This window comes from Bidens hawaiensis, unplaced genomic scaffold (genome assembly GCF_021521415.1).
Source record: "Bidens hawaiensis isolate Kalapana, Puna unplaced genomic scaffold, B.hawaiensis_p1.1 tig00010383_1, whole genome shotgun sequence".
Lineage (NCBI taxonomy): Eukaryota > Viridiplantae > Streptophyta > Magnoliopsida > Asterales > Asteraceae > Bidens > Bidens hawaiensis.
Window position 1 is genome coordinate 922,229 of NW_027491788.1, and position 16,196 is coordinate 938,424.

Consider the following 16,196-nt stretch of genomic DNA (forward strand, 5'->3'; position numbering starts at 1 on the left):
CTAAACCGGACAAGATCCAGTTACGTACAATACAAGTACGAGTCAAAATATTAAATATATAATTATAAACTAAAATTTTATTTAAGTTTACCTCGGTTAATAATTAACTGGTTGAGACACCAAAGGCTAACGAACCGAGCTAGGTGACACAACGAGATCAATGGCGCGGTGCACGAGGGCAACGGCATCGGTGGTGGTATGTGGACAGCAGTCTGCAAACAGCGACGGCGGCGGCAGCGTGCAGTGGCGGCAGCAGCGGCTAACGGTGGCGGTTTTCAGCGGCGGTAGCAGCGGCGGACGAGCGGCGGCAGGCGGCGGGGAACCGACGGTGGTGGCTGGACAGTCGCTGGTGGCTGAGCAGCGGTGGTGGTATAGGTCGGCCGGCGGTTGGATGGAGGAAGGATGAGATGGACTTGTTAATTTTGCCTTAGGATTAATAAAACATCATATATTTATATAACCTCCTATAAGGTTTAACTAATCTCATTAGTTATAAACCTAATGGGCCAACAAGTCCAACTCTTACTCCAAAGCCCGCTCCATGTAATTTTTATCTCGTTAAAGTGCCTAACCCGGTTAACTAACTTAAGCGGGTTACTGATTCGTTACCTCACGGTGTAACTCTCACGGGTCATAACCCGGTTGGCCGTATTGATTTACCCGAACCGGTCCATAATTCCGACAGTCTCCTAATTTGACAGTTTCCAGTTAAGTTACTCAATACTGACATCCAGCGATGCTCTAGCTACACATAGCTGCCCCCAACAGGTTATAAGATTTTAAATTCATTAACCAAAAACATCTTGGAATACACTATTGCAAGATAATGAATTTATGGTAATCATTGTCATCTATCCTTTCTCTATAAGACATCAATTGAACAATGAGACATAGACCAGGTTCAATCTCATATGGCATTCAATCATTATAGTTCTCGATCTAGAATCAAAGTTGTCCAATCAAAAATACAGTTAGTTTGGGTGAGGCCTCACACTTCACCAGTTTGAATCAACGAGGGCGCCAAGATGTCTAACTGTTACATATCATGTAAGAGTACAGAATCCTATCTTGATTACATACAACTCCCATTGAACTTCAGATCATTCCCAACCAATACCTTTATAGCTAGTAGTTACGCGACAACGGTTGACACTAATCAAAGAGTAACCTTTAGTAAACGAAAGTTCTAATATGTATCTCAGGTCTAAGGATACTAAATGAGTATACCAGTATCAAAAACATCTTATGACTAAGATCCATGAAGATGATTTGATGCGAGTTACATCCAACGTCATTCATAATGAGGTCTGTGAGTTTGGAAGTCAACCCCTTGAGTCCAAAGTCAGAATAGTCTTAATTCAGAGTCGTTCCAACGAGTCTAACCGACTACGGATAATTTAGAATACAATATTCACGGATTAAGCGTATTAAAACCGAACACAATTATATTATTCAACATTTGCATTTAACTATTAAATCAAAAGAGAACTCAAAAGTATAACTGTTTGAAATGTTCACACATCAAAATACTAAATCAAAACAAACTACTAGCTAATCTAAGACCGATAGCATCTCTGTGATGATCATGCTTGTCCTGAGTCGTCGGTTTAGTGAACGGGTCAACTAGGTTTTGATCTGTGTCTACTTTGCTTATTATGATGTCTCCTCATTCCAATATATCCTGTATATAGTGGAATTTACTTAGAATGTGCTTGGCCCTGTGATGAGATCTGAGCTTTTTGGCTTGAGCAATGGCTCCTGTGTTATCACATATTACGTCGATCGGTTTCCTTAAACTTGGTACCAGATCGAGGTGGGCTGTGAATTTCTTTATCTAAGCAGATTGTGAGTGAGAATCATCTCGATCAGTCTGGAAGCTAGTATCAGTGTAACACCTTACAGTTAGCTCTTCTTCCACTCCTCTAAACACTAAGAACATGTCCTTTGTCCTTTTCAGGTATCTCAGAATGTTCTTCATAGCAGTCCAGTGGGCAATGTCAGGGTTCTACTGAAAAACGACCAGTCATGCTCGCATACAAGACGTCAGGTCTAGTACATAACATAACATACATGATAGAACCAATCGCTGAAGCATATGGAATTGCTTTCATGTACTTAGTTTCAATGTCCGTTGCCGGAGATTGCGATTTGTTCAACATGGTTCCTTTAGCCATGGGGAGAGCTCCTTTCTTGGAGTTATCCATAGAGAAGCGTGCCTTTACTTTGTATATATATGTACTTTAACTCAGCCCTAGAAGCCAGTTAGACCTATCTCGGTAGATCTTGATTCCTAGAATATAAGCAGCTTCACCAAGATCTTTCATTGCGAAACAAGAGCCCAACCAGTTCTTAACTTCCTTAAGCATAGGGATGTTGTTTCCAATGATCAGTATATCGTCCACATACAGGATGAGGAATGATATATTACTCCCACTAGCCTTTCTGTAAACACAAGTCTCATCTTCATTTTTAATAAAACCAAACTCTTTGATTCTCTCATCAAAATGAAGATACCAGCTGCGAGATGCCTGTATAAGTCCATAAATGGACTATTCAGTTTGCACACCATGTTAGGATATTTATGATTGACAAAACCTTCAGGCTGAACCATATAGGCATCTTTAGAGAGATGTCCATTAAGAAAAGCAGTTTTGACATCCATATATCTCGTAGTCATAGTACGTGGCTGTGGCAAGTAATATTCTTATCGGTTTATTCATAGCAACGGGCGAGAAGGTTTCATCATAGTTAATACCCTGAGTTTGAGTAAAACCTTTCGCAACTAGCCGTGCTTTATAAGTCTACACATTTCCATGCATGTCGGTTTTCTTCTTAAAAATCCACTTGCTCCCTACTGCCCGACACTCGGGGGGTAGCTCAACCAAGTTCCAAACTTGATTGTCACGCATAGATTGCATCTCGGCGTTCATGGCATTTTGCCATTTCTTAGATTCTGGATCTAAGAAAGCAGATTTGTAATTAGTAGGTTCGTCTCTTGACTCGGCTACTAAGAGGACCTCGGGACCATCTAGATGCCATAGGTATTTAGAGTTTCGTACGCGAGTCCTATTACTTCTGCGAACACTTGTGTTCATGTCCGATGTATCAGCAACAACAACTTGTTGATCAGACGTTCCAACTTCCTCAGCGGTAGTTTGTAGTTCTTGAATTTCTTCAAGATCGACAATATTATCTCCAGTTCCTCAATCGAGAATTTCCTTCTCGGGAAAGTGGCCATTCCTTTTGATAGAAATCACATTTGTATCAGGATGGAAGAAATAATATCTGCTTTGGTTATAGTATCCGACGGAAACAACTTTTACGCCGCGAGGATCAATCTTATCGTCAGAATCACTAGTGACATAAGCATCACATCCCCATACTCTAAGGAAAGACAAATTGGGTTGTCGCCCATGCCATATCTCATATGGGGTTTTGCTTACCTTTTTAGTTGGAGCCAGATTGACAGTGCGGGCGGCAGTCAAAAGGGCAAAGCACCAAAAGAAGTGAGGCAAGTTAGTTCTACACATCATTGATCGGACCATGCTTAGCAGGGTTCGATTTCTCCTCTCGCTCACTCCATTGTGTTGGGGTGTGCCGGGTGGAGTGAGCTATAAAACAATTCCACGCTCTTTCAGATAATGTATAAATTCTGAGCTGAGATACTCTCCGCCTCGATCTGATCGAAGCATTTTAATAGTTTTCCCGAGTTGGTTTTCCACTTCGTTTTGAAACTCTTTGAACTTTTCAAAGGTTTCATGCTTGTGGTTCATAAGATACACATAGGCATATCGACTGTGATCGTCAATGAAAGAAATGAAGTATCTTTCATGATTCCTATACATGGTTATGAAAGGACCGCATACATCAGTATGTATGATTCCTACCAGATCCTTTGCTCGTTCATTCTTATGAGTGAAGGAGCCTTTGGCGAGTTTGCCAGCTAAACAAGATTCGTAGTCATCAAAAGAGTCCGGTCCTGTGGATTCAAGAATCCCTTCGGATTGGAGTCTCTTGACTCGTGCCTTGCTTATGTGGCCAAGTCGGCAATGCCATAGAAATGTATCATTGATGCCAGATCTGATACGTTTAGAAAGATTATATACATTATTGTTTATTTGAACATCAACCTCATAAATACCATTTCAAGGTTTAGCCTCAAGATAAAAGATATCATTCAAGTAGGCAGAAATAGAAATACTATTAAAAACGTACTTAAATCCTTTTTCAAATAGTAAAGAAACTGAAATAATATTTATGGTCAAACCAGGTGCAAACAAACAGTTATCTAAAGTAACAAGGCCAGATGGACAAGCAAAATGATATGTGCTAGTTTCAAGAACTGGGACTCTCTTCCCATAACCAATGATGAGTTCCATGCTGCCTTGTTTCAGCTTCTTCCAGTTTTCAGGCTCCTGCAAGACATTAACGATGTGGTAACCACATCCGATATCAAATACCCATGTGTTGCTAGAGACAGTGAAAAGTTCAATAAAGTAAATAAAAATACCTTTAGAGGAGCTTTCACCATTGGTCCTCTGCCTTTTCAGCTCAGCAAGGTAGTCAGGACAGTTATGTTTCCAGTGTCCCATTTTGTTGCATTTGTAGCACTAGCGCTCCTTAGGAGGCAGCGGTGGTACCTTTGCAACACCTGTTCTGGGTTTAGGCTTGACGACACCAGCAGATCGAACCATAAGAACTTGATTGTTTTTAGCGGGAATATTCATCTCAGCCGTCTTGAGCATTCCATGAAGCTCCGGCACTGTCTTCAGCCAACCATTCATATTGAAATTCATTACGAACTGGTCGTAAGAGCTGGGAAGAGAGTTCAGGATGAAATCCGCTGCCATTTCATCTGACAGGGGATAATCAAGTTTCCTTAGTTGTTCGATGAACCCTTTCATCTTGACGACATGCGCACTAACAGGTGATCCCTATTCCATTCTGCAGCTGATAAGCTGCTTCATGGTGTCATAGCGTTCTTGACGGGCTTGTTTCTGGAACATGCCCTTAAGTTGCTCAAGCATCTAATAGGCACCAAAATCTTCCAAACCTTTAGCAAGCTCGTAAGACATGGTGGCTAGCATGATACAGGCAACTTCAGCCGAATCATCCATATGCTTGTCCAAAACCCTCTTGGCATCAACAGTATTGCTTTCAGGCTCGGTTGGAATAGGTCTATCGAGAACACAGTGCTTCTTTGCCATCTTGAGAACAAGTCCCAATTTGCGGTGCCACTCAAGAAACTTGGTGCCATTCAACTTTTCTTTCTCAATGATAGCCTTGAGGGTGAATGAGGAGTTATTATCAATAGACATCTGTTTAAAGCAAAAGTAAATTTTATTAGTATTTTCGATGTTTTTATCCTATAATTAATGACCCAATAACATTAATCCTAATATTAATGACCCAAAAGCAAAAGTATTTTCGAGCTAGGTGACACAACAGATCAACGACCAACAGTGGCGGTGCACGAGGGCAACGACAGTGGCTGTGATATGTGGACAGCAGTCTGCAGACAGCGGCGGCGTGCAGCGGCTGACGGTGGCGGCTGTCAACGGCGTTAGCGGCGGCGGGGAACCGACGGTGGTGGCTGGACAGTCGCTGGTGGCTGAGCAGCGGCGGTGGGGCAGGTCGGCCGACGGTTGGATGGAGGAAGGATGAGATGGACTTGTTAATTTTGCCTTAGGATTAATAAAACATCATATGTTTATATAACCTCCTATTAGGTTTAACTAATCTCATTAGTTATAAACCTAATGGGCCAATAAGTCCAACTCTTACTCCAAAGCCCGCTCCATGTAATTTTATCTCGTTAAAGTGTCTAACCAGGTTAACTAACTTAAGCGGGTTAATGGTTCGTTACCTCACGGCGTAACTCTCACAGGTCATAACCCGGTTGGTCGTATTGATTTACCCGAACCGGTCCATAATTCCAACATGAGATACATTAGGGAGCCAATCGTAGACCAGTAAAGGTGTTGATCGACTGGTTTTCCAATGGATCAGGAGCTAGGACATATCGAGTAGCAATCGATGTCATAAATGTAGATGCATCCTTAAACCCAAGTTTCTGAACAATGTCATGGACGTATTTTTCTTGATGTATTAAAATCCCATCCGTCTTTTGTTCAACTTGTAATCCCAGGAAGAATGTCATCTCGCCCAGAGAACTCATCTCGAACCGACGTTGCATAACCTCGGAGAACTCCTTGCAGAGCTTATCATTCGTTGATCCAAAGATAATGTCGTCAACATACACTTGGACCAAGATCAAATCATCACGAACTTTCTTGACAAAGAGTGTCTGATCGATGACATCTCTTCTGTATCCATTCTTCAATAAGTGTTCAGCAAGTGTAGCATACCTTGCACGGGGTGCTTGGTGAAGGCCATATAGAGCTTTGTCAAGTCTGTAGACGTAATCAGGATGATTTAGATCCTCAAAACCTGGTGGTTTCTTGACGTAGATTTCTTCTTTTACCTTCCCGTACATGAAAGCAGTCTTCACATCCATTGATATACTTTGAAGTTCATGTATGAGGCATAGGCTAAAAATATATGAATTGCTTCCAGCCTAGCCACGGGAGCATAAACTTCATCGTAATCAAGTCCTTCACGTTGCGAGAAACCTTGTACAACGAGCCTGGCTTTATTTCTTATGATTACACCCTTTTCGTCTTTCTTATTCCTAAAGACCCATCTCGTTCCAGTCGGTTTCTTGTTTGCGGGCTTCTCGACCAATCTCCACACGCTCCACTTCTTAAATTGCAACAGTTCTTCTTGCATTGTTTCGACCCAAGAGTTCTCTCTTATAGCAACTTTGTAATCCTTGGGCTCAAGATGTGAAATAAAACAAGCAAAAAGTCACCTGTTAATATTACCGGACGTGCTGCAGGTTTGGATGTCGGCCAAGGGGTCTCCGATGATATTCTCAGTCGAGTGAGTCCGATGGATAGGCAATTGAGGAATCGGATCGACTGGTTCGATTGGAGTGGCTTCAATCTCCACGGATAAGCTTTCTATGGGATGGAAAACAGCTGGCGCATTGATGAGAACATCGATGTGCAGTTGAATGGGTTCTGGTTGGTTAACCAAATGTTCTTGATTAATGGGTCCATCCCATTGATTCTCATAAAACGGGACAACAATGGCTGGAATCGAAGTAGAGTCGGTGTTATCAGAAGTACCAGCGAGAACATTTTCTACAGCAGTCTCCTCAGCAGCAGCCTGAATATTTTCTGAAGAGGGAGGTGTGGGAACGGACTTAACCACACTAGGTTTTGCTTGAGGATTCGCCACAGGATCAGTCTGCTCATTTTCAACGCTGTCAGCCGACATGAATGAATCTGAATTTGACTCGGAGGCATCTTCAATGGTGACCATGCTAGTAGTGCTTGCCGGATGAGGCATTGCATTGACTGCAGCTGGTTGATTTACTTCAGGAAATACATTCCTAACTGGAGCACGTGCAGCAACACTGACATCTTTTAAGCTTCTCAACACGGATTGCATCAAGATTGACTGATCATCTGTGGTATGGACTGGTGCAGGTGCAATTTGGGGAGCAACTGGTGTGGCATATACTCCTCGAAACTGATTAAACAATCCTTCATAATCAAACATCATGTTTGGACCAGTATGTGAATCTGTGGGATTCATCTCTTGCTAGCCAATATTGTAAGACTCCACAATCACCTTTGCTCTCTTTTTGTATACACGATAAGCACTTTTGTGAACTGCATAGCCCACAAAATAGCACTCATTCGCCTTCTTAGCAAATTTTGAGTTTGAGTTGGCGTTTGATTAGAGCAAAATGTATGGATATCCAAAAGTCTTGACGTAATTAACACGTGGCTTTTTCCCGTAATAGACTTCATACGGATTCATGTTTAACTTCTTATTCAGCAACACATGGTTTTAGGTAAAGCAAGCGGCGTTAACAGCTTTACCCCAGAATATAAATGGAAGTTTGGAGAATGACAGAATGGTTCGGGCAGCTTCAATGAGAGTTCTATTTCGTCTTTCAGCAACCCCGTTCTGTTCTGGAGTGTATGGAGCACTGAATTGATGAGAATCCCCTTGATGTGGTAGAAATCGTCCATAGCCCTATTGCAAAACTCTGTTCCGTTATCACTTCTTATACACTTCACTCTCTTGTCAGTTTGATTCTCCACCAAAGTCATAAACCGTATCAAAACCTGAGCTGTCTCATCCTTGTGACATAATAGATTCAGGCCCTTGGATCTAGGAGTTAATGACTAAGAATAGTAGTTTCCAAAATACCAAATAGTTTCCTACCATTATTAGAAAACTTTTTATTATTATTTAACCGTTTTCTATATAACCTTTTTTTACATATATTAATATACACAAACCAAACGACGAGCTAAGAAAGTTACTAGCAAGCCATGAGCCAAACCAACCATGGCTCGAGTTCAGCTCGTTTAGACCGTTATTATTATTTTATACACACACACGACCCTTGGGCGCATTTATTAAACAACAAAATATGCATCATACACACACATTTACACAAACACAAAATGTGGGCATGGGTTCGGGTCAATTAATTTATCAACGAGCGAGTCCAAGTCGTCTGACGATTCAACCTATTTATTTTAAAATATGTATACAATTTTGTTCCTTTTTACATATATTCATTTACATAAAATAAATTTAATATAAACACAAAATGTGGGATGCATGGGATTCGTTGATTTAATAAAACACCCCAACATACATCGTATACACACAAGCACAAAATGTATCGTGTTCGGGCTCAACTCATTTATAAACTAGTCGAGTCAAAGTCGACTTGCAAGCCAACTTATTTATTTTAAAAAAAATAATACAATTTGATTATTATTATAATCATTATTGGTTTATAATGCAAATAAATTACAATTTATTATTATTATTATTATTATTATTATTATTATTATTATATACACTAACCAAGCCATGATACGAACAAGACACGGGCGAGCCAAAGGTTGAACCCGCCATGGCTTGGGTTCAACTCGTTTAGATTATTATTATTTTATACACACACCACGCCCAAGCCTGTTTTTTAAACAACACAACATATCATTTGCACACAAACACAAAATGTTGGTTCATGGTCAACTATAAACGAGCCGAGTCCGTGTTGGCTCACGAGCCAACTTGTTTATTTTTAAAAATATATATATAACTTTGCTATTTTTACATATATTCATATACTCAAACTGAACCACGAGTCGAGCCACAACCGAACTAACCATGTATCGTGTTCGGGTCGTTTAGACCATTGTTATTTTATTTATGCACACCTGGGTTGGGCCCGGGCTCATTTGTTAAACTAGCTTACTTTTAGGCTCAAGCTCGGGCTTGTGCTCGTATATTAAATGAGCTAATACACAAATCACTTCAAATCGAGCAAATTCATACAAATCAGTTCATGTCAAGCAATTAAACAGAATTAGCAACATAACTCCATTATAGTTTTAACCAAACATATATATATATATAATATATATATATATATAAATACACTTACTAACGGAATTTAGGTGACAAAGATGGTGTGGTGTTGTGGACACAACAACGGCCTACGGTGATGGTGGCTATAGTGGTGAAGCTTGGCCATTCACAGCGGTGATTGAATTCACGAACCCAAAAATTTTCGGGTCGGCGATTCAGGTCAAATCAAACAATATGATATTTAAATATCTAATTTCTTCATTCATTCATATTTCAAGTTATTGTTCTTAAATAATAAAAAAAACTAGATAATGTTTTAACAAATTAACAAAGACCTAAAATATTGATGATAACGCGAGTAGAAGAGTGGGTATCTAGAAGAAGAATTATAAAGCAGCCCGACAACCTTTGTGATCTAATTTGAATTCATCAATTAACCAACTCACTAGTTTAAGCTTTGTGATGTTTACCCGTTTCTTCATCGAACCTTTTTTTTTTGTTGATAAAACAACGGATAGTATTTTGCTTTCCCATGATTTACCTAATTAAAAATATTCAATAGGATTGAGTTGAACTAGAATTCCACCATACAATAACAATTATAAACTTAATTGATCAATTTCCTCAAATCCCACTTCCACAATTATAAACCCAAATTTATAATCCTTGAACAATAATTAATATAGATGCAGTACAATGTCTAAAAACTCAAAAATGGTGAATAACAAAATAAAATTAACAATTACCTTACTGATTAGTGATTCCAATGTGTGGTTACTCGGTGCTGCGCGTGCAGTGTGGTGTCTCTAAGGTTGAAGGCGTTGTCATGTGTGTGGTGGCCAGTGGTCTCCAATGTGGTGACCAACAACGGTGTGTGCTTAGTGGTGGCAGGTAGTCTCCATTGTGGCAGTGCCTTTAAGTTCAGAATTGAATGAATGTTAGATGGTTTTTAAACCCTAAGCCAATGGCAATCCCATTTTTTAAACAAGTTTATTATTGCTACGAATACTCCCCTTCAAGTTTAAATTTAATAAAAACAAAGCTTTTAGTATTGGACTGATATTTGTTTATAAAAATGTGAGGTTTTATAAAAAGAAAAATCAAACGCGGGGGTGTAATAAAAAAAATATTTACCACTGATAGCTTTTTGGAAAAATACATCGACGGTGACCGCGCTCAATATTTACAAAAATTTTCGGACACAAATCACGAAATTTACCATACTAACTAAATAAACGACAGTAGCCTAGGTCAACCCTGGACCCCATGAAGCTACGCCCATGGGTGGCTGCGTGTTTCACGACAGTTGCTGCAAAAATCGCCGTTGTTTGGAGAGCAATGACGATTTGGGGTTGATGAAAAGTGACTCAGATCTGGAGGGTTTGTACGATAAAACCCTAGCTATTGTATTCATCTCCAGAACGGCCAGTGTGATGCAAGATAGAAGTGGACACTCCTGTCAAGTACCCAATCCCCATCAAGCCTACACTGCAATGCCATACTTTTTCTCTCTCTCTCTCTTTCTCTCTGTCTCTCTCTATCGTCTCGACACACACATGGTTCCCTCTCTCTTCCTCCTTTTATCGGGTAATAGGACCCAATTTTGGGTACCCTCATTTGAGGTTAAACAAGAGGCAGGGGTGTACCAGCAGCACCCTCACCTCCCTTCTAAAGCCCTATTCATGTCTTTATTCTCTAAATGCTTTGTTTTCCTTCTTAAGATGTTATTCTCTAAATGCGTTGTTTTCCTTCTTTTGATACAGGAAAATGTATGAAACAGACTTTATTGACCAGGTAGTTGAGGCAGTCAACTGTCAACTAGATCGAAAACACGTAATTAGTACCCCATCCCAGTTAACTGGAATGGAGACTCGAATTAAAGAAATCAATTCCTTGTTGCAAAGTGAGCAATACAACGTTATAGCAATTTGTGGCATGGGTGGCATTGGCAAGACAACACTCGCCCAGTGGATTTATAACTCAAACAAACACAGTTTCAAAAGTAGTAGTTTTGTTGAAAAGATTGGAGAAAACTACAAACAAGGTTTACTTAGGTTACAGAAAAAACTTCTTAAAGATATTTCAGGGAATAAGAAAATAAAGATATCTAATGAAGGTGAAGGTACATCAAAAATTCAGGAGGTCTTGCAAAGTAGAAAGGTGTTTATTGTTCTTGATGACATTGATGACAAAGACCAACTAGACACTTTGCTTGGAAAAAAGGTGTTCCATGCAGAATGCAAGATTATAATAACAACGAGGCTTCGAAAAATAGATGAATGGTGTAAGATGCACGAACTCAACTCCTTGAATGACAAGGAATCATTACAGCTTTTCAGTTGGCATGCCTTTCCATCCAAAGCTCTTATGAAAGATTTTAAGGACATCGCCAAACAACTATCACAATATTGTGGAGGAAATCCGCTCGCTCTTAGAGTATTAGGTTCTTCTCTACATTTTAGTGATGGAGATAAAACAGAAGACATAAAAGAAGGTTGGAGGGATAGAATGAATTTACTGAGTTCATCTAAAGGAGATCTTGATTCTAAAATCCATGAAGTGCTATGGAAGAGCTTTGACTCCTTGTCGTCTAAGAGTGTTAAAGACTTGTTTCTGCATATTGCTTGTTTCTTTGTTGGTCAATATGAAGAACATGTGATATCGATATTGCAGGATGACTTGCATGCAAGATCCGGCATCAAGATCCTTATTAACAAATGCCTTCTTACCGTTTCACGTACAGGTCACTTGGTGATGCATCAATTGCTTCAAGAGATGGGAAGAAAGATAGTTTATGAAGACAACAAAGATCCAGCAAAAGGTATTAGAGTCAGCTGGGACGATGATGAATCTTACCGTGTGTTGGAAAAAGGAAATGTATGATGTTTCTTATACTAGATTTTTTTTCCATTTCTCAACATCGTATTTCAATTAGTCAATTAGCATGATCTAATTTCATGTATTTTCCCCATTAGGGTTCAGATACAGTTGAAGCTCTATCACTTGACATAAAAAAGGTCACTCAAAAGGTAAGACAAAGCCATAAGTTATTGTTAATTTGGTAATTGGCAGTATTTACTAAGATTTTTGTAGTAGTTAATTGATAGTTGTCATACATCAAATGGGAAGAAAATCTTCTAGGCTAAAGATGCGTTCCTCAAAAAATTTGAATTATAAAACTTAACAAACTGTTTACGCTGATCAACGCAAATTAGATTCTGCAAGAGTTGAGACTATTCTATACTCTCATGACTTCGGGAATAAGTATATGCATGTTCAACTTTTTGGTACTTTTACTGTTACCAATATTGGAACATTTCTAATCTTGTGTCTAGGGAGGATATGAACCATTCACGGTACGAGCATTGTGACAAAAACAATATTTAAATGTCTAATTTGATGCCACGGCATTATCAAAATGAATCAGGGAAAAATTAGTGTCTCCCTTAATGGTTGCATTCAGCATGTGAATATTGAATATTCTCTTTTTACGAGACATAATGTTCTTAAAGTCACCGTTTAGAAACCAAGCAATTGTCGGGCCTGCCAGTGTAACCTAAATCATAGGAATGCACTCATGTGGTCTTTTCTGATTCTACTCCTCATTTTGTTCTTTAACAAAAGAATTGTAATACATGGGTATAATTCACCTTAAATTTTTAGCACATTTAACTTTGCATTTAAGCTAGATACGACACTAATTAAAGTACTTCATGCTAAGTTTGCAGACAACAGCCATTCAAACAAGTTTACTTGCAAATATGCACAAGCTAAAACTGCTCTGGCTAAAAAATGTGGCTCTCATCGGACCCTACGAGAATTTTCCTAAGTTAAGATACTTGTGTTGGCATGGATCTCCTTTGGAAAAAATGCACAACGGGCTATTGCACGGCAGCTTGGTGGCTGTAGACATGAGTGGTGGAAACATTAAAACATTTGAAGTGCCCACGGTATAAGAATTTATGTCTTCTGTTTATTACTTGACCTTTTAGCTTCTCTATTTTATAACATTCATCAATCATAACCTAATCTTGATGTTTGGGAAATAGGTTCTAAATTCACTCAAGATACTAAATCTTACAGAATGTGACAAGCTTGCCAGCATCTACAATCTCTATCGACTCCCCAAACTTGAGGAGTTGTTACTCAGCCATTGTAGCAGACTGACCCATCTTTGTGAGTCCGTAGGAGACCTTGAGAGTCTTGCTCTGTTGGATTTGAAAGGGTGCATTAGACTGTTGAAGGCTTCAACGAACAAGACGAATGTGGAATCAAGGCCAAAACGTCGACGGATTGATGAAGGAAACTCCAGATCACCTATGTTTACATTACCCTGCTCGCTAAAGTTTTTATATCTCAATAACTGCGACATTAAGTATAACAATGATGCTCTAGTGGCATTCCAAGCCTCATCATTCTTTAACCTGTGTTTAGAGGGTAGTCAATTTAAGTTCTTGCCCAATAGCTTTGACCTTAAAATGCTTCAGACACTCGACTTGAGTTCTTGTTCACGTTTGAAGTCTCTCCCATGTATCCCAAGTACGCTAGAGGAGCTGTACGTAGAGCGATGTTATTCATTGGAGAACATTACATTCCAATCAGGTCGTTTCAGTCTGAAGCAGTTTTCTTATGAAGATTGCTCCAAACTGTCTGAAGTTCAAGGCCTTTTTAAATTATTGCCCATAGCAGACATTGATGAAGCAGATATTCTTCAACACATGCAATGGATAAAAGAATATGATCATCATGAGGTGGACCTGGTCGGTGATGTCATTACCACCGGAAGAGGTCAACAAATTCAGGTTTCCTCTCTTAATTCATCTCAAATACATGTGTAAAAACACATATCTATATCCTTGATGCAAATTGTTTACATATGAATAACTGAATTTATGTGGTGTAGATGTTGTATGAATATGGTATAATTAGCACCTATCTGCAAGGTATAACGGATCAAATCTCGATGAAAGATGAGCACACGTCATCATCCAAGCTCGTATTCTTTCGTGTGCCTTCTCATCATGAGAATAACAGGATCCAAGGATTACATGTAAGTTGCATATACAGATCATCAGAATCCAAGGATAAAGATATGTGGCAATTGTTGGCCAAAATCAGCAACAAAACCAGGGGCCTAACTTGGGTATACAACCCTGTAGTCTACTGCAACCCCGATGCTGATGAAGATGTTTTGTGGTTAAGCTATTGGCCAATTGGAAGCATATTAGATGCTAATGATGAAGTCCATGTGGATATTATTGTCGACGAAGGAGTGATGGTAAGCGAGTGTGGTGTGAGCCTTGTGTATATGGATGCAGGTGAAGTAGAAAAAGAAGAAATATGTGAAAATAGTACCAAGAAGGGGGAAGAAGTGATCGGAGGAGATCTGTCCGAGTTTGAAGTGGCAACAAAAGGCTACTTTCTTTGCCGCCGTGATTTATTTGGTTTAGACACCTCGTACAGGTTAAAAGAGTTGTTCGGTGATGACGTTGACTACCCAGGTAAGTTTCTAATTATAAATGTATTTAGTTGATATTAAGTTGCAACTCATGATAAGGACACTAATATCACATATTCTCACAGAGTCACAAGGATGGAAAAAAACTCGCCAGACAAGTACAAGAAGTTATATTCCAGCAATGATGGGCCAGTCAATTACAAGAAGTTATACACCAGACACCATGATATATGACGTCTTTGTAAGCTTCCGAGGTGCAGATACTCGTAATACTTTTACGGATAATCTCTATCACGCATTAGTGGGAGCAGGAATTCACTCTTTCAGAGATGATGATGATCTCAGTAGAGGTAAAGATATCAAGCGGGAAATTGAGACTGCGATAGTAGGATCCAGAACTTCCATAGTTATACTTTCTGAGAACTATGCAAATTCCAGATGGTGCTTGGATGAGCTATACTTTATCCTTGACCAAAGGAGGAATAGCAAGCATTTCGTTTTACCTATTTTTTATTATGTTGATCCATCAAATGTACGGAAGCAAACAGGAAGTTTCAGTTTACACCAGTATAACGGGACAGAGAATATCGTCTGGAAGTGGAAGGAAGCACTAACAGAGGTTGCTAATTTGACTGGCATCGTTGTTTCAGGGTATATATGCTTTCACTCACTCTTCATGTTTATAGTTCAAACTATTGTCATAATTTAATATCTGCTTATGTTAAGTTAAATGTTTACTACTTTGAATGTTTTTCATGTCTAATCACTTGAATGCTTTTGAAATGTTTTTCATTAATTTTTTTTTCAGCTCGCCTGAGACAAAGATTATCAAAAAAGTGGTTGACACAATCTACGATAGATTGAAGTCTTGAACCCAGCTATCGATCTTGGAATAGCAATTTCATCTCTGTAATATAAACATGAATTACGTGTTAATCCCTTCACTGTTTATCGGTTTGGCATAATAGAGACTTTTATGTTGTCGGTTCCTTAGAAAAAAATAATATAGTCGGCCATCACAAAAAACTAAAGCTATACCACAAACATTTGAAGAGAAAAAAAACGTCACAGGTAAGGGGCTTTACCTTTTCAAATACGAAGGGTTAAAATCTTGTATTTAGGGGGGATCACGCGTTCACGGGTATGGTGCAGGTATTACTACCGAATTATTAAAGAAGAAGGTGTAGTGAGGGTAACATGTTTGGCTCAAACTTTTTGGTGGATTAGGTTTATGTGATCTTATTATTACCTTGTTTTTTTTTCATAATATAGT

General features: G+C 39.2%; 1 protein-coding gene across 1 annotated transcript in view; it reads left to right on the forward strand.

Moving 5' to 3' along the window:
- The window catches only part of LOC143534994 (disease resistance protein RPV1-like), a 30,381-nt gene extending 14,724 nt beyond the window's left edge, over positions 1-15,657 (forward strand). The window contains exons 2-7 of the mRNA XM_077029351.1: positions 11,229-12,342; positions 12,441-12,494; positions 13,194-13,415; positions 13,515-14,267; positions 14,369-14,966; positions 15,049-15,657. Coding sequence (XP_076885466.1) covers positions 11,229-12,342; positions 12,441-12,494; positions 13,194-13,415; positions 13,515-14,267; positions 14,369-14,966; positions 15,049-15,632 — 3,325 coding nt within the window. The 3' untranslated portion in view covers positions 15,633-15,657. The remainder of the gene's footprint in view (positions 1-11,228; positions 12,343-12,440; positions 12,495-13,193; positions 13,416-13,514; positions 14,268-14,368; positions 14,967-15,048) is intronic.
- Positions 15,658-16,196: the final 539 nt, after the last annotated feature.